Here is a 21,847-nt window from a genome sequence, read left to right as displayed (position 1 = left end):
TTCAGGGGTTAGAGACAGAGAGCAAAGACCTGAGGAAGCAAAAAGCTCAGGCTCTGGATCACAGGGGAGCAGCAAGCCCTTGGCTTCAATGGAGAGAAAGCCTGGGACCACAGGGTCTCGATTTGAGGCTGAGATAAGGTTTGTGAGACCATCCTGCAGTGACCAGGGCCTGGGGACAAGGCAGGGAACAGGCAACTTGGCTGGAGCTGGCTGTAATTTTTCACATGCCCTGTCCCTTCAGAGATGGAAGGCTGTCAGGAGAGAGAAGAGTGACAGTCCTACCTCTAGTCTGGGGATAGGATGAGACAGAGTTGGTCTGATGTGACCAGCAGAAGTAGGGAGGTGATTGTCCCCCTGTACTCAGCACTGGTGAGGCCACACCTTGAGTATTGTGTCCAGTTCTGGGCACCTCAATATGAGAGAGATATCGAGGTGCTGGAGCGAGTGCAGAGGAGGGCAATGAAGCTGGTGAAGGGCCTGGAGAATAAATCTTATGAGGAGCGATTGAAGGAGCTGGGACTGTTTAGTTTGAGGAAGAGGAGGCTGAGGGGACACCTCATCACTCTCTACAACTACTTGAAAGGCCGTTGTAGAGAGGTTGGTGCTGGTCTCTTCTCACAGGTAATTAGTGATAGAACAAGAGGGAATGGGTTCAAGCTGCAGCAGGGTAGGTTTAGGCTGGACATTTAGGAAAAAATTCTTCACAGAAAGAGTGGTCAGACACTGGAATAGGCTGCCCAGGGAGGTGGTGGAGTCACCATCCCTGAATGTGTTTAAGACTCGTTTAGATGCGGTGTTAGGGGATATGGTGTAGGGGAGAACTTTGTAGAGTGGGGTTGATGGTTGGACTCGATGATCCCAAGGGTCTTTTCCAACATAAATGATTCTATGATTCTATGATTTATTCTCATATTCAGGGAACAAGCAATCTGAAAATCAGATCTGAAAGTCACATTTTGTCCAGGCAATTGCATGTTTTGACTCCACTTTGGCCTTTGCTTTTGGGAGCCCAGTCAAATACCACAGCAGGACAAATCAGTGCTGGTGGCTTCAATGCAATCTTAGAATAATCCCATGTTCCTCAAAGAAACGTGATGGTTTGGGCAAGATTTGTGTGTTAATATGTGCAAGTATAGACGTGTGTGTGTATGAATGCACATATATATATCCATCATCAATTATTTTATTAGAAGAAATGATTGCCAGGTTTGAAGAGTGCTGTCTAACAGAGGTAGGCAACCTTTCACGTACAGCATACATCCTTTTCTTTCCCAGAGCAGAGGCTGAGGGTGCCAGCACAGCAGAAGCCAGAAGAGGCCACCCACCATGCAATTCCACCATCATCCTCCAGAAGAGCTCCCGGGCTCCCACAGGACTCGGGAGAAGCCGGGAGCTGGCGCCGTTGGCTCTGTCAATGCTGTGCTTTGGATGCGAAGGCTCCTGGCTCCTTGCCGGACTGGCCAGGCGCCATCCAAAATTGATCCACATGCCATACTTGGCACTTGCATGACACACTTCCCAACCCTTGCTCTTGAAGATCAGCCAAGAGATTATCCACTGGCCCTGCTGGGAAACGGTGTTAAAAGCCACCAGTCCATCGTAAAGAGGAATTTGATAGCCGATTTTCATTGATTTTCCTGAGAAGTCCGTGTGCTTATTGGGCCTTTAGCTTTTGGAAAATCTTCTCTTTAATTCTCAGCAGTCCTAAAGTCTTTGCAGCAGGGAAATATCACTGAAACGGCCTCAGAGTCCTTCAGTGTCACTGCTAAACCACAGCAGCATTTGGGGTCACCACGGCTCAAACGTTTTCCTGGCTCCGGCAGCGAGCTGCTTCAAAATGCAAAGCATTTGGCTCATTTTAACAGCTGGTTTATGGAGCCGGCATCACTTCCAAACAAATCCGAGAGACTGCCCTGGAATGAACTGTTTCCATGGGGGCAGCCAGGAAACTTTCCAGGAGGCTCTAGTCCTTCAGAGACAGCCTGCAGGGATGGTGGAGGAGGAGGAATTTGCTCACTTCTTATTGGGAACGTTTTTTGTCCCTGATGCCTGCAGAGCCTTTCCTCTTGGGGAGGGATGTGCCCCACATGGTGAACCTGAACCCGAACCCGCAGCCCCCCAGGAGCCCAGGCACCGCTCTCGCTGGGGAGAGCTCAGAAACGCCACCTCTCCCAGACGGAGAAAACATGCCAGGAGAAGGCGGCAGAGCCCCGTGTCCCGGCGAGCCCCGAGCCACGACCCCACCACAGCCCACGGGGGCTGACGACACCTCTGCTCCCACCCAAAGCCAAAGCCCCAGCTGCCTCCAGCTGCTTTCAGAGATGCTGACATCTTATCCAAAATGCAATACCACTACAGGAATGTTCTTTCCTGGGATGAAATGATGTAGGGGTTGGGTTAACTCAAGGATGCAGATGAGTTAAAGGTTGGGACTGAACTCCCTCAATGTAGTTAACGACGCCAAGGTCGAAAGTCCTCTCCTGTCCCTCCCCTCTCCTCCAGCTGGAACAGCCCATCGCACTAACGCACATGAGATGTGCCAGTGCCTGGAGCCACACGGTGCATGGGGAGAGACAGGGATGACTTTAACCGCCCAGTAAATGTGAGCACGTGGCCACCGGGAGTGCCTCGGCCCCCCTGCCAAGAGGAAGGTCTTCATAAAGCGTGTGCTGCCAGGTCAGAGCAGAGTGATGGCAGTTCTCACCTTGCATCCTTCAGCCATTTTGTATGTTGAGCATTTTGTTTGGGGTTATTTAATTCCACATTCAGCTGTGCCATCTCCTCAGCAACTAGGCCCCATTGTTTCTCCTTTCTCCAAGACCTGCCTCAGATCCAAAGCATCTTCTCTGTCACCTCCCCTGCCCCGGAGACAGGCCCTGCATGTGGTACAGCAGTCCCAGACTCACAGCTAATCTCCTCTTCCTGCAGAGCATCCTTCATGGAATCATGGAATAGTTTGGAAGGGACGTTTAAAAGTCATCCAGTCCAACGCCCTGCACTGAGCAGGGACATCTTCAATGAGATCGGGTTGTTCAGAGCCCCATCCAACCTGACCTTGAGTGTTTCCAGGGATGGGGCATCTACCACCTCTCTGGGCAACCTGTGCCAGTGCTTCACCACCCTCATTGTAAAAATTTTCTTCCTTATATCTAGCCTGAATCTGCCTTCTTTTGGTTTAAAACCAACACCCTTTGTTCTATCGCTAAATGCCCTGCTAAAAAGTCTGTCCCTGTCTTTCTTAAAAGCCCCCATTCTTATAAGCCCATCCTTCTGGCAATGATCTGACCACTCATTGCCTTCCCTCCTCTAGCCCCTCCATTACAGACTCTTGGGCTTTAGCTTGGTGGTTTAGGAAGAACCAGCAGAATGAATGTCTGGTAGACGCAATCATTGCAATCAGTGATGAGAAGCAGTGAGAGGAGTCACACCCCTGCCCCTCCTGCTTTTATCAGCCTCTGGTTTGGAAGGAGGGGAGCAGCAGCCCTGCGGGACCTGCTCTCCCTCCCACTCACCCACGTGCTGCAGATGGGGCTGGAAACCAAGAGGCCACTTCAGCCCCTGCTCTGCCCCCCAGAAGGGAAATGACAGCCTTGTCTTTGACAAGTACTTTTTAATTTGAGCGATACCTCCCAGAGCATCCAACAACTGTGCAAATATGTCATTCTCAGAAGCGAGGAGATAGGAGCAGTCAAGGATGGCTGGGGCATCTGCTCCACAGGCTCGACCAGCTGCTGGGAAGCAGAGAGTGACTCTGGCTGTGGGGATGGGCTGTGAAGATGCCCAGTTGTCCCATCCTTTGCATGGGGGCTTCTCCGAAACTCTGCTTCTTTTGTTGGTTAGTCCCAGGGCAGAAAATTTCCCTGGCCCAGGAACACTGCCATAACTGCCACGCAGTGCCCAAAACCTGCCCCAAATGACATCTTTTGGGCTGTGTTATTCTCCAAAGGTCTGCAAGACCCGTCTCAGTGAGGTGTGCTTGAGTTTAGCCCAGGATTGCTCTTCCTCCTGCACGGTCCCTGAAGATGACAATCATAGAATCATAGAATCACCTATGCTGGAAGGAACCTTTCAGATCATCTGGTCCAACCATCAGCCTAACTCTGACAAAAACCATCACCAAACCATACCTCTAAGCACCGCGTCTACTTGTCTTTTAAATACCTCCAGGGATGGCGACTCAACCACTTCCCTGGGCAGCCTCTTCCAATGGTTAACAAACCTTTCAGTGCAAAAAATTTTTCCTAATATCCAGTCTAAACCTCCCCTGGTGCAACTTGAGGCCGTTTCCTCTTGCCCTGTGGCCTGTTACCTGGGAGAAGAGACCGACCCCCACCTCTCTACAGCCTCCTTTCAGGTGGTTGTAGAGAGCGAGAAGGTCTCCCCTCAGCCTCCTTTTCTCCAGGCTGAACAACCCCAGCTCCCGCAGCCGCTCCCCGTAAGACTTGTTCTCCAGACCCTTCACCAGCTTCGCTGCCCTCCTCTGGACCCGCTCCAGCACCTCAGTGTCTTTTTTGTGGACAAAAAACCTCTGGGAGATGCATGTAAGGAACAGGAGGGTCGGGAGGCCTGAGATAACGGGCTGGTTTTGAAAGTTTTTGAGATAACGGGCTGCTTTTGAAAGTTTTTGAGATAACGGGCTGCTTTTGAAGGTTTTGGAAGGATTAAGCAGGGCCAGGCAGCCTGGGCTCAAAAAGCGTGGTTAGAAACCTCCGTGCCTCCCTCCCCGGCATCACCCGTCCCTTCCCTTGGCCTTCGGGGCACTTCTGGGGGACGGGGGCGGTGGCGGGGGAGAAAAAAAGCAAAAAAAAAAAAAAAAAGCGTTTCGGGAGACCCAGGCTCCGGGGAGCGGCCAAGAACCGCGCCCGCGTCCGCCCCGGCCGGGGGAGGCGGCGGGGCCCGGGAGCGCTGCCCGCCGCCCCCCCCGCCGGCTCGGCCCCTTGGCTGCGGGGCCGGCGGCGGCCATGGGCAGCGGCAGCAGCCGGCGGCGGGGCGCGGCGGGCAGAGGGGCGGCGGCGGGGAACCGGGAGCTGCCGGGGACGGCGCCGGCCGAGTGCGAGGAGGCGGCGGGGCCGCCCGCCCCAGGTCGCCGAGCCCCGGCCGCCGGCGGCATCCCCCCGCCCCGGGACGGCGGGGGCTGCGGGGAGGCGGCGGCGGGAGGCGGCGGGTCCCCGTCCGAGCAGGCGGTAAGTGCCCGCCCCGCACCCGGACGGGACCCCGCGACCGGTCGGACCCTCCCCGGGACCCGCCATCCCCTGGGGGGGGAGGTCCCCGCCGGGCTGGGGAGCCCTGCCATAGCCGGCGCTAACCGCTGCGGCCGTGGCTCCCTCGACTCGTAAATGGCAGTAAATTCTTTTTATCTTCGCTGGCAAGCCGTGCTCGGTCCCGTTTGCTGCTCTCTTTTCCTTTTCTCTCTTTGTGGTGCAAGGGAAACGTCGTCCCGTAAAGGGCCATCCCCTTCTCCGGTTCCCCTCTGCTACTGAAAGTTTCTTTTCCTGCCTGGTGGAAATCGCTCGACTTTATAAAGTACGGATCGCGCTTTTCCCTGGGTCGGGCTCGGAAACAGAAGTTTAAAAATGCGAACATTAAGCTGCCAGTTAATGTTTGCCAATCCACTGCAACTGCAGTCTGGCTCTTCCTACAGGAGCATTTCAGTCTCTTTAACGAATGGATTTGCCTCTGAGGGAGCTGAGATTTTTGTTTATCTTTCCCCCCCCATCCAAAAGTAACAGCAGCATCTGTATCATCTGGTGACGAGGCCAAAAATCACTGTCTCCTTTCATCTTAGCTCAGCTTTGGAAGTTATGTGCCATTTGTTACATAGAGGCTGCTCCGCGCAGATGCATGGAAGTTGCCAGACTAAAGTAATAAATTTTAGAAATAGAAACTAATATTTAGGACCCAGGAACTTTCTGCCTTGCCTGCCTCAGTTTTGCTCTTTAGAAGCGTATCGTTTCCATTGCCAAACTGCACGTCCGTGGGCTAAGGATAACTTTGATACAAAATAATTTTGCCATTAGGAAACTTGGCAGGGTTCAGTATGAGGACCCTGTTTTTTTAGACGAGTTTTAAAAAAAAGCCTCAAAGAAAGCAAGATTTGGAAATGGGGAAAAAAAATAGAGATCTTGTATTGTCATATTTTTTCCTTGGCCTTTTAACTGCAAACCCTCCTGCGGTATGAACGGGACCTCAGCCCAGCCCCACCTTCTCCCCAGAATGACTCTCGTTTACGAGCAGTCCTCCTGGCTTCCCCCCTTTATCTTTGGTTAGGGGAACAGAGGCTGCCATTGGCCATTTTCCCGCTGTCTCCACATGTGAATAGCGTGGCCGGATCTTTCAAAATAATAACTATATTGGTTGTGAATTTTCCTGTGCATAAAGTGGCATTTTAGCTCTGTTCTGAAGTGATGTGGATTCTGGGTAATCACATACCGGAAAGGCAACGGAGCTGCCCCCATCTATAAAAATCAGTAGAGAGACAGCGTACCATGGCAGTAGATACTAGTGAAATAATGACAAGGGGCAAATCAGAAAGGATGAAGGATTTAAGATGTGGCCCCTGAGGTGGCGTAGGGGGGTCACCCTGCCCATCTCCCTCCTGCAGACCTCCTCCGCTGGCAGAAATGATGATGAAGAACCCGTAGCATCACCTCAGCCACCCTGTGTCACAGCCAGTGCAAAGCCAGGGTGGGAACACCATCAAGCCTTGCAGCATAGAAATGTCTATTAGGGCCCTCAAAATTCATCCTGAAGCAGGTATGTGGGGCCTTGGTCACCCAGTGTGGCCAAGTGGGTGCAGCAGGCAGCTCTGCCTCCCGGCAGGTGTCAGCGATGCCAAGCATCTTGCGTGTCTCCTCATCCAGCTGCTGCTGCTGCCTCTTGTTTGGGAAGGAAGTTCACGTCTCCAGTTGCACTCAGGCAGGTCGTTTGAAGTACAGCAAAGAATTACCATCATTTTTCAAAGATATAAAAGACATACAAGAGAAGTATTTTCAGGGCAAACTTGAAGCTCTTCTTGGTAGCGCTTTTTTTCCCTGAACCTGAGGTGGCCATGGTCCTGTTGAGACAGCAGTCATGGGCTTACCATTCTGACTCCTCGAGGCCTAAAAAGTCACTGGCCTGAGAGAAGGAGGGGGGGAAACTGTTCACAGCACCAAGTTTTGCTTGTTTACTGGATGCAATTTAGTCTTCTAGGTCATTGTGCAAACTGCAGTCCCACCCTTCCCATGAGGCCGGTGGTGGAGGTTTCTGGAAAGCGATGCCAGCTTCGTTGCGTCACTACTTCTTGCTAGAAACTTTGAGGGCAATTTCTCTCGGTCTCTCAGAATGCCAGCTTCTCAGCCAGTCATTTATAATTTCTGTCTTGTGGTGGGAACTTCCTTCCTTTGCCCTGTTCAGCGGTGCAACGTGGGGGACCGGCAAAGAAATTCCAGAGAAGAAAGGATGGGTTGATTCAAAAGAGCTAATAGGGGAAAGACGAGGGAGGTGGAGGAAAGGCAATGAGGAGATATTACAGTAGAAAAGTCTGATGAGAAATAGCCTGTGGAGGAGCAGAGTCTGGCCAGTGGGAGGCAGAGGAGAGGTTTGCTGCTGGCCAGAAGAGAGGGGTTGCCTGCTAAGGGGACTCGGCGCTCTGCTGTCGCGGTTGGGTTTCTCCTGAGCGTGATGTGCCTCAACGCCGTGCTTTCCCACCTGAACCCCGATGCACTCGGTCATCCAGCAGCAAGCTGGCAGTGCCGATGGGTGGTCAGGCCAGATGACAAGGGCTGGGGGAGAGGGATGCGGCTGCATTCAAAGGCTTGAGCCACCTCTGTTGCATTCAGATAGTGCTTGGGAGTGAGAGGGTGAAAGCACATCACAACAATGGGCTGGGAACCAAATCCTGATGGGGAGCCCGAACACAGCTCAGAGGAGATCTCAACACCTCCTCATCAGCATCAAATGTCCATTTTCAGGTTTGCCCTCGGCTCTCTTTGGTTGTACATGCTTTTCCCTCATTTCTTTGGTCAACACAGAAAGAGTATTTGTGGTTTTGCAGATGCTGCCACAGCACAGAGCAGGGTGGCAGCTCTCGGTGGAAACCAGGGGAGAGGCTGCAGCCACAGGCATTTCCCCGGTGGTTTCCTGAAATGGAAAAATCGTGCAGACATGTTAGGGTCTTACTTTTAACAGCCTTTTCCACGGCGCCGTCACTCCTCCTGACTGGAGGCAGGGTGTGATTACAGTGAGCCCATCACTCCAGACGCAGCGCGGGAGTAACACAGGTAGAGGGTGTACTAACCGTCTTCTAGAGGCACTATCATGTACTGTCAAAACACCCAGGTCTTCAAAGCTTTGCCTGATTTTTTTTTTCCAGCCAGATAAATGTTCTTTCTGCAGATGGATGTGGCGCAGTGTCATCTCGTGGCTGGCTGGTCCCAGCTGCAAACACACAGGAGTCCTGTGGGGACATTTAATGTCACGCCCTATTAGTTTCATATGGGAACTGAGGTATTTTTCTACTCTTGATATTATTTCCCCAAACAGAAATATGATTTTTCTAATTCAGTGCTGTCAGCAATTTATTTCAGCATTTTTCTTCCTGGTCGTATTCATGGTTAAAAATGCCCTTGAATCAAGACATTCTTTTACCGCCGTGCAGGGAGCCATGCTCCACTGGCCAGCATGCCTTCAGAAAAGGTCTTTTCCAGCTGAACATCTGGGATTCCTTGAACTTCAAACTAGGGCTAGGGAAGCAGCTAAAGGAAAAGTCCAAAGTCAGATTATTTCAGATTCTGCCATTAATTTCCAGGTGTGTTTCCGGCAGTTGCCGAACAAAAGGTCTCCCTCTCACTTTATCTTCTTAAAAGCACCTGAAACTTCCCCAGAGCCCAGCAAGCAGCGAGCTGTGTGGTCCCCTCAGCCAGTGTCACCCTCCCAGCACAGTTGTGTTGCAGCTGGACTCGGAAAACTGCTGATTAGGTATTTTTTTTCCCCCAACATCACTCAGCAGAGCACGAGTCGCTTTTGCCCTGAAACCATTCCTGACCTAAAAACTAAGCACAGGGCATGCGCAGAATAGCTGGGAGCTGGTGTTTTAGTTGGCAGGAGAGGAAAAGCGTGGGAACTCCCCGCATTCCTGCCCACTTCCCTTCCACCGCCTGCTCCTAATTCCTGCACTGGCCAGAGGATGTTGCTGCAGACCGGAGCAAGGCTGGGAGTGCTTTGCCTGGGATGCAGCTGGGGTTATACATCCCGTTTGGTACCTACCGGCACGTTAGGTAAGCTAGATGATTGGTTTTTGCCAGCGATAACTCTGGCTGTGGGTTCACGAGAGGCTGTTTCCAGCAGCGATGGCTGGCTTAGCCACACACATCATTTGCCGGCATCGCTGGAGGGTGCTGCCCTTCTGCTCTACCAGCTCAGCCATCTGCAGCTCTGCTGCAAACCGCATCTGACACGCGCTCTGGCTGACATCGCCTGCCGCCCCTCCCAGGGATGGGGGGATTTTCATTTCAGCTCAGACTGGTCCCCTGGTCCGGTTCTCGGCGCGTTTGTGAAGAGGGATTTGGGAGCAGCAGAGGCAGGGAAGGAGGAGGCGCTAGCTGACATCCTGCAGAAAAGCCACGCTATGAAACCACAGCCCAGTGGACCAGCACTGGCAGGGGGCCACGCTGCTCTTGTGTAGATGTTTTGGGTGGCTCAGTCGCTCCCCAGGCTCCCCTGTACATGACGGGACCACTCAGGGTCTGTATCTCTACTCTACTGTATCACAGGGCTGTCTATATCTGCACTGGTAAACTATACCATAGCAGTTCCTGGCATCAGACCGTGATGGTCCGCCCCGCTGAGCCAGCATGGTTTTGGCCAGGACCAACTCGCTGCCTCCCAGATAACGCTTGGGCATGGTTCAGGGGCCAGCACGGGGACCGTCCCCAAGAGGCAGCTTGAGTTTGGTCACCCAGTTTCGGAGATGATGTGATTTTAATAGTCGAGACTGTAGTGGAGTGGTTTCAACGCAGCTCGGGGGCGGCTCAGAGCCCCCCCCGGCGGTGCACGGCTCCATATCGCCCCGTGGGTGGCTCTTCTCACCCAGCTCACCCACCCGCTGGAGCTGACAGAGGGAGAAGGGAGGGAGCAAGGAGGGGTAAGGGCTGGCGGGACCAGTGAGGAACACCAGCCGCAGCTCGCAGCGGGTTGGGGGAAGTGGGAAGCTGCACCCCGGGAGCGCTGGTTCATGGATGCTGTAGAGAGAAATCGCTCCCGCTTCCAGCTCTCCCCTCTGCCTTGCTCCCAGGAGCCCTAACACACAGGATGGCCGAACTGTGTGTGCAACAGCCGTCAGACCACTGCACCTCACATCTCGTTAGGTTAAATTAAACCCAAGTACGTGCTGGGTGAGCTTAACATCAATGTGGGGCTTTGTAGCGCAGCAGACCCCAGCACGAGATGCCTATGCTGGGATCAGGGTGGAAAACAAGGAGACACGCTGCCGTCTGGATGAGTAATAAAAAGATGACTGCAAGCTGCAGAAAGGAGAAGCTGACTTCATTTATCTCTTAGCAGGGCATAGGCCAACCAGGCCAGCAATTACCCACTTAGCTGCAGGATAGGAACCCATAATATTAAAGTGTCGTGACGTGCGCATCATCTTAACCCACATAAAGGGCTAATACTAATTATCTGCTGAATTTGCAACACATCCATGACAGCAATCCCGCGCGGGCTGGGTGGGGTCAGTTTTTATTATGTCTCAGAGCCCGTGACAGCCCCTGCTCCGCATCCTGCCCAGCGCGTGGCGTCACTCGGGCATCGCCGAGCCACGCGTCCCTTGCCCGGGTGAACAGGGGGGAGCAGCTCCCGACACAGGCAGGCTCTCACGGTGGTGGAAAGGCAGAGGCTGGAGGTGCCTTTTGTTTTCAACCCCCCCGCCCCGGGTTTTTTCCTGGTGCATCGGATTAAATGTCGGTAAAGATCTACCTGCGCCAATGCTGAATCCTCTTGGGAAATAAGCGTTGTTGCTGACAGATCCCTTGGAGAAGGCGGGAGCTGATTTTGCACACAGAAGCAGATTTTGCTAACCAGAGCCGCTCCGTCCTGATGACTAATTAATTCTGTCTTCCACCCACACAACACGTACAGCTTGTAAGATGGAGGAGTCAGCCACAAGGGAAGAAAAAAAGACAACCTACTGTACAATTCCGACCCCTCCCTAAACTGATACAAACCCATCCTTTGCCCGGCGGTGTTGGAAGCTGGGTGCTCGCTGTGGAAAGAGCAGCATGAAAGCCCTCCCGGAGAACCGTATTCCCCTTGGTGCCGAGGATGAACAGTGTTCTTTGCCTGGTGGAAGGAAACTGGGGTGGCAGCAGTAGCCCGGTGGGTGATGGCGATGGCGAGGACGAGGGGCTGCATTGTGGGATGCACTCCCAGGAGGAGTCAGCTCTCGGAGCTCAGCATAGCATCCTCCTGGCACTGCTGCTTGCTCTTGTCACTTGTGGGACGTTGCCAAGAAATGATGTTAAATAACCAGGAGGGAACTGCCTGCCCTCACTTTCTCACATAGCCTCGTCTCCGCTTGGATCCAGGAGCTGTTACGAGAACAGTTCAGGCTCTTCCAGACAAAACAAAGTGTTGCCAGAGAGCAGGGGCTCTTCTGAAAGGAAGCAGAGTGCCTTTTGACAAGATGTTACAAGACTTTCATAGAGATTTAATTTGCAATTTTAAGCAAGCCGCTAGGACATGAAAGACCGTGGATAGAATCATAGGATCACCTAGGTTGGAAGAGACCTTTCAGATCATCTAGTCCAACCATCAGCCTAACTCTGATAAAGACCATCACTAATCTAAACCATATCACTATGTCTATCCATCTTTTAAATACCTCCAGGGATGTTGACTCAACCACTGCCCTGAGCAGCCTCTTCCAATGCTTAATAACCCTTTCAGTGTAAAAACTTTTCCTAATATCCAGTCTAAACCTCTCCTGGTGCAACTTGAGGCTGTTTCCTCTTGTCCTATCGCCTGTTACTTGGGAGAAGAGATCGACCCCCACCTCTCTGCAACCTCCTTTCAGGGGGTTGTAGAGAGTGAGAAGGTCTCCCCTCAGCCTCCTTTCCTCCAGGCTGAACAACCCCAGCTCCCTCAGCTGCTCCTCCTAAGACTTGTTCTCCAGAGACCTTTCCCAACTCCAGAAATGGAAGCTACTTAAGACTCACCTGGAAGAGGCATTGACCAGTGCCATGAGAGAGGTGTCTTTGCAGCAGCCCCACATCACCTGCTTAAGCATGGGAGCCAAAGGTGATCATGGCAGCACAAAGCCCACCCAAGAAACAGGGACGAGCTGTACAGTTTGCTGCCGAGCACCTATCTGCCTAGCAGAGTCTGAGACCACCGTTTTTAAACCTCAACTCCTGTCCATCCGCACGTGAAGCAGCTAAGGAAGGACTCTCATGAAGACATCTCCTCTCAAGTTAAACTCGGGTGCCATGCAATAACAGCAGACACCCACGTGGACATGTCTATGCAGTGGACAGCACACACGAGGCTGACCGATACCATCTGATTTAAATCAGCTCAAGACTGTGCACAAAGCCATCATCCCTGTGCCCAGCCCTGCAGAAACAGCGCACAGCAGATACGTAGGCAATGGCTCTGAACTGCAGGCTTTTCCACATCTCTCCCTGGTTCCTTTGCTTCCCTTCTTTCTTGTACAGAAAAATCTTTTCCTCTTTTCCACACTGATTTCATTTCTGTTTTCTGGAAGCCAAGCCCTTGCTTTAGTTCTGGGTGCTACTCATTTAACATCTGTGAGTGTCATCATGAAGCTCAGGGTAACTCGTATGGAGGAGGCCCCCCAGCTTCAGGACTGCAGGTCAGAAAAATAACGGCAAGCCAGAATGGGTCTAGTTTTGTGCAAAACCTCAGCCCTTGTCCTTGTCCCTCTCCCTTTCCTCATAAGAGTATAACGAAGAAATGGAAAAAGACAAAAGTTATATTCTTCTCACTGGCATTTGGCTGCAGGGGGATCATTTTATTACTCGTCCAACCGGGGGGTCAGGCAAACACAGGGTCCCATCCTCTTCCCATTTTAAATGCTGTTTGGTTTGGCTTTGGTTGCCTCCCTTGTGTCCCATTGGAAACCGGTAGTCTTCCAGCATAGGGAAGGTGGATGTTTCACTCCAGATGGATCCTTGCAGGGAAACAGCTTTGTCAGGTGAAAAGAATTGGGTCCGTGTTGACGTAACTTCCGTCCTTAGCAGGTATTTTCATACTGCTACCTGGCAGCAGTGCGTATTCATGGGAAAACTGGGAAGTTTAACGAGTTGATGTTCATATAGCTTGGTTCCATAGCCTGGAGCCACCCCGGTGCCCTGAACACTGAAACACAACTATCAGAAGGGTGGTTAGGAAAGGGGACTCTCTTGTGCCTGTATTGTCTCCACAGAGGTTGTCTGGGGGTTTAAACCGGGGCAGACATGGCCTACTACAGACAGAGGTAGGTTTCATAGAAATAAAAAATTCTTTGGGTTGGAAGGGACATTTGAAGACCATCTAGTTTCACCCCTCCTGCCATGGGCAGGGACACCTCCCACTAGACCAGGCTGCTCAGAGCCCCATCAAGCCTGGCCTTGAACACTTCCAGGGATGGGGCATCCACAGCTTCCCTGGGCAACCTGTTCCAGTGTCTCACCAATCTCACTGTAGAAAACTTCCTTATATCCAACCAAAATCTCCCCTCTTTCAGTTTAAAACTGTTGCCCCTTGTCCTGTCACTTCAGGCCTTGGTAAAAAGTCTCTCTTGGTCTTTCTTATAAGCCCCCTTTATATATTGAAAGGCCGCAATAAGGTCTCCCCGGAGCCTTCTCTTCTCCAGGCTGAACAACCCCAACTCTCTCAGCCTGTCCTCACAGGAGAGGTGCTCCAGCCCTTCGATTATTTCAAGGGACCCACTCCAATCGGTTCATGTCTCTCCTGTGCTGAGGGCTCCAGAGCTGGAGACAGTACTCCAGGTGGGGTTTCACCAGTGCGGAGTGGAGGGGAGGAATCACCGCTCTTGACTTTGAAGTGTTATAACTGAAATACGGGACTTTTCTTCTTTCCCAGGCTTTATCAACCAGAAGCCCACCAGCCCCAGAGAACAACAATGCCGACCATCAGTGAGTACCCTCTGCTTTCATTATATCTTCAGTGGGGAAAAGCAGCTGGAACAAAAGGGAAAGCTATTCCTCTATGCCTCTCTCTGTGCAAAAGAGAGGTGAGAATGGTGTTACATCGTTTATAGCCTGAAATATGCTGTCCTCTACTTGTTTGCCAATTAAAAAGAAATCCTGGAGCTGTGCTGCCTGGAAAGCTCCAGGCTCCAGCTCAAGCACGGTATAGAGATGCCTTCCTGGTCATGAGCAATGCAGAATTTAGTAGGATGTCCACATGTCACAGAGGCACCTTGAAGGAGCTTGTGAAAAGCTGGGGAAAAATGCTGCAACGAGTATCTCAGGCCCTGGTTCACCCACAGGTCATCTGTGGGCTCTGCAGCATGGAGAAAAGGAGGATAATACCTCTTCGCTCCCCAGGAATCATAAGAGAAAACACACGAGACACAAGCATCCCTCAGGGACAGGGGAGTGGTGGGGACCTACAGCTCTGGGTGTCAAACCAAAGAAATCTGAAATGTGTCTTCCACAAGCAAAAGCTGCTGAGCAGGCCGTGCCTCCGAGTCTGCCTGCACCAAGAGTGACGGGATGCATGTGTTAAAGAAACCCAGATGAAATGAAAAGGCTTGAAAACAACATCTTAAAATGACGTCTCCTTGTGCTGAAGAGTGACTCTTCAACGTTAAGCTCCCTCTGACCGGCATACTCTGCTCCTGCAGTGCTCGAGAGCAGACTGATCTGGCCGCTGGGCTGTGTGACCTACCAACGCCAAGCAGCGTTGGCGGATGTGACACGAGAGCCAGGCACCAGCTGCCGTCCCCTCCTCCTCCCCTCCCTGGCTTGCCTGGCCAGGCTGATGGTTTCGGGAGCGCTCGGAAAACATACCTGTCCCTGGCTTTTCCATCAGCAAGGCCTGTATGGGCACTTGAGGGGACTGTGGGCTCTCCAGCATCCTTGGTGGGCTTTGGGCTACGATGGCAACTGAGCAATCTCCTCGGGGGCTGCACCCACAGCCCTGCCACAGTCCCCCACCGAGGTCCCCAGCCCAGGCGCTGGCTGGCCCCTCACCCCCTGCCGGAAGGGTTTCCTTCTCTCTCCCTCTTCAACGCACAAAGGGCAGAGCTGAGGCGGCAGAAACTGGTTTCTGCTCTGGGATGATGGGGCAGGAGCTTATTTTCCTGTTTTCATTTGGGTACCGTTTGCTCCATACCCACTGCAGAGCCCCATCGCACAGCCCCCGCGTGAGGGGCCGGTACTGCCCGCGATGAGCAGGGCTGCAGCTTCTGCCGGCAAGAACTGCATGTAAACAGGTGGGGTTTTTTTTGGAAATGGTCCAGCCCCCAGCAAACCTGCATTTTGAAGAAATCAAATCGAGCCCCAGAAACAGGGGTTAACGTGCGTAGGTGTCTCATCCTTCACACTGCTTGCGGGTAAACACTCGCGTTACAAGCAGCAAAAAAAAAAAAAAAAATCAGCCTTGTCTTGACAGAGTTGCTGACTGAAGAAATTCCCGTATAACCAATTAAAGAAGAAAGAAATGTCAAGCAGGGAAAAAAAAAAAAACACCAAAAGCTAGATATGGAGACTTAATGCTCTCTGCCAAGAGGGCAGTCACGCGAGATAGATGCTGTAGGTGAGCACCTACATTCTGGGTGACACCACATAAGCATCTAAACCAGGCCTAATAAATACCTCTGATGGGCATGGGAATGCAGAGGATGGATTCCTGATCGTGCTGCGTTACCTCTTTTTCCCCTGCAGCTCGTTTTGTGAGCCGCTCTCCGGCGCCTGGCAGTGCACGGGTGGGATGACACAGCCCCGGGACGCCGCAATGATCGTGTAACTGCTGCCAAGGCTCGTGTCACTGGCACAGCCACCGGCGCCTTGTTTTGACCCATTTTTTTTCAGCTGAAAGGTCTCGCAGAAACCGTTTTAATGATTAACCCTGGACTTTCCCATCCTCAGCAAAACGATAAAAAACAGCGGCCTGGATTCACCCCAGCCCAATTTTCAGCCTCGTAACTCACATTTCTACCCGGGACCTTGTCACCCTGGCCACCCCCTCAGGGATATTGTCACCAGGGCCCGCGGGCAGCTGTCCCTCACACCGGGCAGCCATCCCCACTGCCGGGGAGGTGGGCACAGCGCCCCCAACGCCTCGCTCAGAGGTGGGTTTTGCCCATTTCCTGGTCTAATTTTGCCCTTTGCATTTCCCTCGCCTCATTGCATAGGTCGTTATCTTTCCATTAAAAATAAAAAAAATAAATAAAATTCCTCCTCCCCTTAATAATCTGTAAACGCAGAGAGGCCTTTAGCTGAAATGGAGCACATTTCTTGCTTTGCTCTCTCCTAAATTTCTTCGCTCTAGCCACTTAAATCACTTTTATTGCTGCTTTCTAAACTCCCTCCCAGCTGTAAATAACTTTTTAGCAATGAGACACCCAGAAGCCTGCGCAGTAATCTTGATGGAGTTGCATTGGCCTTTTTATTTCTTTGCTGTCCTACCATGTTGCAAATTCCCCTCTCGTAGGCTTTTCAGCTCGCTCTTCCCCTCTCGCCAGCGCTGCTTTCCAGGTTCCTCCCTCCCCCAGAACATCTGGGGTTTGAAAATTTTCTCCCTTAACATACTGACCTGTTATTTTCTGAATCAGGGAGTCTAACAGCCTTCAGCTGGATGCAATGTGATTGCAAGCCCTGATCCACAGCCCTGGCTGTGTTGATGAGGGCAGCAAGGGGCGTCCTCTCCTGCTGGAGCAGCTGGAGGAGCGCAGGAGCAGGCCAGTGGTCCACCACCTCCTGTCCTGCCCGCCTCCCGTGCTGGGGATTTCCCTGCCGCAGCCTCTCACTTAATGCCAGGACCAGCAGAAACAGCTACACCAACATGCCTTTGAGATTGACGTTCACGTTGGGAAGGGCCTCAGGAGGTGTCTAGTCCAACCTCCTGTTCCAAACGAGATCAGCTGTGAAGTCCAAGCAGAGCACCGCAGGCTTTGTCCCACCGGGTCTTGAGGCCCCACCTCGAGTGCTGTGTCCAGTTTTGGGCCCCTCACCACAAAAAAGACATTGAGGTGCTGGAGCATGTCCAGGGAAGGGCAACAGAGCTGGTGAGGGGTCTGGAGAACAAGTCTTATGAGCAGCAGCTGAGGGAGCTGGGGTTGTCTATCCTGGAGAAAAGGAGGCTGAGGGGAGACCTTCTTGCTCTCTACAACCACCTGAAAGGAGGCTGTAGAGAGGTGGGGGTCGGTCTCTTCCCCCAGATAACCAGTAATAGGACAAGAGGAAACAGCTTCAAGTTGCACCAGGGGAGGTTTAGACTGGATATTAGGAAAAGATTTTACACTGAAAGGGTTATTAAGCATTGGAAGAGGCTGCCCAGGGAAGTGGTTGAGGCACCATCCCTGGAGGTATTTAAAAGACAGGTAGTTGTAGTGCTTAGCGATATGGTTTAGTGATGGTTGTTGTCAGAGTTAGGTTGATGGTTGGACTAGATGATCTGAAAGGTCTCTTCCAACCTAGGGGATTCCATGATTCTGTGATGCAACCACAGTCTGTCCCTCTTGTTCCTCTGCTTGGTGTCCTCAGAGTGCAGAAGTTTCTCCTTTTATCCAGATTGAACCTCTCATTTTTAAATTTATTTCAGCTTTTCCATATTAAATGAGAGGGAACTTTGACACAAAAATAGAGAGAAGGAACACGAGCATCAACTTGTTTTTCCTTTGCTCTTTAAATAAACACAGCCCTCTATTCATCTCAGTTCTGGGATGGGCATGGTAAGTGGGGTTTGCTTTTGTCTTTTTAGAAGCGCATCTATGCTTTAATGAGTTCCAATTTTACCTGGCAATTTTCTCCCATGCTCAGAGGTCGCCATGCAAGCCAAAGCATCAAGAATAATTAACAGTGGGAAATTATGTAACTGCCAAGAGAAACAATGACCCTTCTGTGGGCCTGCAAGCAAGCTGCCAAGAGCTCTGCCTCTAATTCCTCACGTAATATAAAATTAGTTTAAGGATTGTCACAGTGCAGAGTTTAAACCAATAAATCGCGTGTTTAAGTCAGTTTTCTCCATTTCCTTTTCCCAGTTCTTGCTTTGTAGCTGCTGGTGTATGGTTCAAGCTCTTGGACTTTTAGCTTTCTCCCCAGCTCTCATCTGCTGTGGTGGGAAGCAGATTGCCTGGGAAGCAGCCCATCAGAAGAAGGAAAACGTAAAAAAGTAATAAGCAGAAGATTCCACTTGCTAAATCCTACTACTTGCTGCCTCCTTGTTGCCAGTAAAACTTGTCATGAAGGGCACGGTGACGCATAAACAAGCGTAGGACACCCACACAACCCAGCCACCATGCCAGCTGGACATCAGGCAGCTCCAGGAAAAGCATTAATGCAGCTAGGTCAGGGCAGCTGTCCTGGGCAGAAGCCTTTCTGACCCGCACAGATAAGAACAGGGGAAGGGTCACGTTGCTGCCCTTTGCTCCGCTGCCTGCTTGAGGAACGTTGCAGATGCTTCCTCGCCCGAGGAGGGCAGTTTATGAAGGCACCTTTTCTATATGACAAAGTTTCCTTAGAAAAGCATTTCAGGGCTCTTCGATTCTGATGATTGTACATTTAATTGTCTGTGTTGGGGCAGCTCCTGTGATTTCACCTAGTAAGTCCTCAGTTTTTTCACTAAAGGATGCTAATAACCAAATTCGTCCCAGCTGCAAGACCAAGGGTGAGATAGATCTTGTGCTTAGAGAAATGGTAAGTCAATAGCTGCTACGTAATGAGTCTGGGACAGATTTGGAGCCATGCTATTGGATATGAAAACCTCTCCTCTTTGGCAACCAACCAACTGACATACAAAGCCATTTTTTGCCCTTGCTGGTTTGTTCTCCACCAGTGGATGGTCACAAAGTAAGCCCACCAATCTCAGTTGATGTGGCATGGCAGAGCACTTTACAGTTTGGATTTACCAACTCAAGTCTCCACTTAGCTCTACCCCTCACCATGATCTCCATTTGATGGAGCCATGTGCCCAGCTTCCAGAGATGACTAGCCTGGCAGCCTGGCTTGCTTGCCTCCCAGTTCTCTACAAGGTCAAGGAGGAGCGCTCGCGTCTCAGCTGCTGTCTCCTCTCTTGAGCCCTGGAGGGCAAGGTCAAGTAGACTTATTTGGTAGTGTGAGCTACAGTGGTCAACGCTTGCAGAAGACTTTTCACTGTTCTCCCTTATGCAGGTAGGGACAGGTTTCCCTTGTACCCAACATAAATCACCTCTGAAAATACCAGTAAAAGCCACACCGCTTCCCTTTGAATTGTACATCAGTTCCCACTTGTGGGACAGTTGTGTTGATGTGAAAATAAGAAAAGCGTAAGAGCAGTTTGAGGTAGCTGCGTTCAGGTTTTGGTTGAAACTCAAATCTCTTACAAACAACAAAAAAATCCCTTTCTGCATAAAACCTTAAAACTAGTAACTAGCATAAAGGTTATGCAGTGCTTTAGCTGGGCCTCCAACATAGCTCACCAAAAGGTTCTGGGAGTTTTTCACTATGAGGGTGGTGAGACACTGGCAGAGGTTGCCCAGGGAAGTTGTGGATGCCCCCCATCCCTTGGACACATCCCTGGTGTTCAAGGCCAGGCTGGATGGGGCTCTGGGCAGCCTGGTCTAGTGGGAGGTGTCCCTGCCTATGGCAGGGGGTTGGAACTAGGTGACCTTTAAAGTCCCTTCCAAACCATTCTGTGATTCTATGATCTGGAGCGTTGTAAGGGCTGTACTGCAATGAACTCGTAGACTAAAATAGATGCCAAGTGATAGCAAATGTCAGCAAGCACCGTGCCAGTGGGGTACGGGAACTAGACGTGACAGAGTATCTGTGTCTCAGCAAGCCACATGCAGCTTGATCTTTCCATTCACAAAAAAAAAAAAAAGAAGGGTCCTCTTGTGTCTCCAGAGCTTGATTCTCTCTCATAACATCAATAAATCATTCCCTTCCCCGGCAGGTGCCCACAAAGTAACAGCAAGAAGCCATCGGGACAGTCCACAATCTCATATGATTACTCGGAGGAGGAGCTCATGGCAAGCATCGAGCGGGAGTACTGCCGCTGAACCCAACCCAGCGCCACAAGAACTTCAAGCACGTTCCTGGAAGCCCAGCTGGAGCAAAACTGCTGCTGACAAAATAACCCCTCGCACAGCAGGACGGCGTGGGAGAGGGGGGTGGCGAGGGGAGGTGGGGCGTGAGAGGCAGCGTGGCTGCTTGGGAAGCATGGAGGAGAAAGCCCTCCTGACCAACTCTGAGTGAGAGTGTGGAGATCCTCACCAACTGCTGGTTTCTGATCGGCGCCGCTGGAAGAGGGACCAATTCACCTTGCGAATCAATATTTGAAGCTCATTTCTAAATGGTATTTACAAATGAAGACGTACTAGAACTGAAGTGTCACACTAGAAGCGTTGAGACATGGTGCTTTGAAGGCAGATCTTGGTTTGTCTTCGCAGAAGAAAAATGCAGCAATATCATTTGATTCAGATCTCACATAAGGGGGTGTTGCATGAAATTCATGTTCCCGCCACTTAAAATTTACTCCTTGCGCTGTGCAAGCCTCAGGTCCGGGTCTGAGTTTGGCACTGTCTCTTTGAATGTGGTCCCCGGTACGGGATGTAAGATGAAAAGGGGAGTGAGCCCACCACCCAGTACATCGGCAGTGTAATCCCAGAGTTCAGATCCCACCACAGAGGTGAATGAGGTTCCTGGGAGCCATCGGGGAGCACAGGATTTGTACAATGGCTTCGGGGCGGGATTCCAGCATCGGTGTCCTACCTGGGGCTCCTTGGCGTGGATCCTCCAGCGAAAGCAGGAGGCCCGTCCCCAGCGCTGCCTTGCTGTGGCCAGCGATCATCCATTGCGAGAGGGACTTGCATGCTATTGTAGAGCAGCTGTTTGCAATCAGTTTTCAGAATTACCACTCCTGGCCTTCCCGTGTATTTGTTGTCCTCGGTTAGGTAACTTAGAAGAAAAATCACTATGTTTTACCATTAGCTGACCACATCGTAAACCAGAAAGTCGTCTCTCCAAAGGAAACCACATATTTTCAGTGGTCCTAGACAGGGAATCCTGGTATTTCAGGGTTTCTGCTTTTATTTTACCTACACCTTAACATATTATGAGTAGCTACTTATTATCAGAAGTAGAAAATACCTTATTTTTGTCTTCAGCTGAAGCATAAAAGGCATCAGATGAAATCTTCACATAGCCTGTGTAAATGCAAGAGGAAACAGCAGGACACATCTTAAGATGCTGTATTTTAACCTCTCTGTAATTCCTGGTATCTGTGAAACCAAAATAAATGCGTCTGTATTCTATGTAGCCCTCAGTAAAGGCATCAAATGTTGTTTTGAAAAAGTCTTTAGCTTGCACGGTGAATCATCTTATGGTACCTGCAGAGAGTAAGCAAAATGCGTCCTTCGAGGACGGCAGGAGGGACGCCGTGAGGCAGACACTAGATTACACCCCTGGCACATGTACTCACGCTCTGGTTGTCTTTCCTGCAGCCACCTTCCGTGAGACTGGCCATCGCGCGGTGCCTGAGAGCTCAGGAGCTGCCAGGCAGCCCGCAGAGGTGGGCAGCAGAAAGGGAGACAACCTCCCGCAAAGCTACGCGAGCTTGGAGGCAAGAGCTCCCAGCACGCTGCCCGGGCAGCTTTGACGGGACAAAGGGTAACGGTTTTAAACTGAAACAGGGGAGGTTT

At 51.4% G+C, this 21,847-nt stretch overlaps 1 protein-coding gene across 1 annotated transcript; it reads left to right on the top strand.

Moving 5' to 3' along the window:
* The first annotated feature begins 4,918 nt into the window (after window positions 1–4,918).
* On the top strand, window positions 4,919–21,508 carry CYS1 (cystin 1). Its single transcript, XM_063330466.1, has 3 exons — window positions 4,919–5,183; window positions 14,083–14,135; window positions 20,101–21,508. The coding sequence occupies exons 1-3, from the start codon at window positions 4,962–4,964 to the stop codon at window positions 20,204–20,206; spliced, it is 381 nt and encodes a 126-aa protein (XP_063186536.1). The 5' UTR covers window positions 4,919–4,961; the 3' UTR covers window positions 20,207–21,508.
* The last annotated feature ends 339 nt before the right edge of the window (window positions 21,509–21,847 follow it).

Source organism: Chroicocephalus ridibundus, chromosome 3 (assembly GCF_963924245.1).
Source record: "Chroicocephalus ridibundus chromosome 3, bChrRid1.1, whole genome shotgun sequence".
NCBI lineage: Eukaryota > Metazoa > Chordata > Aves > Charadriiformes > Laridae > Chroicocephalus > Chroicocephalus ridibundus.
The sequence above is the reverse complement of the archived record's forward strand: the minus strand, read 5'-3'. Positions and strand labels throughout refer to the sequence as shown.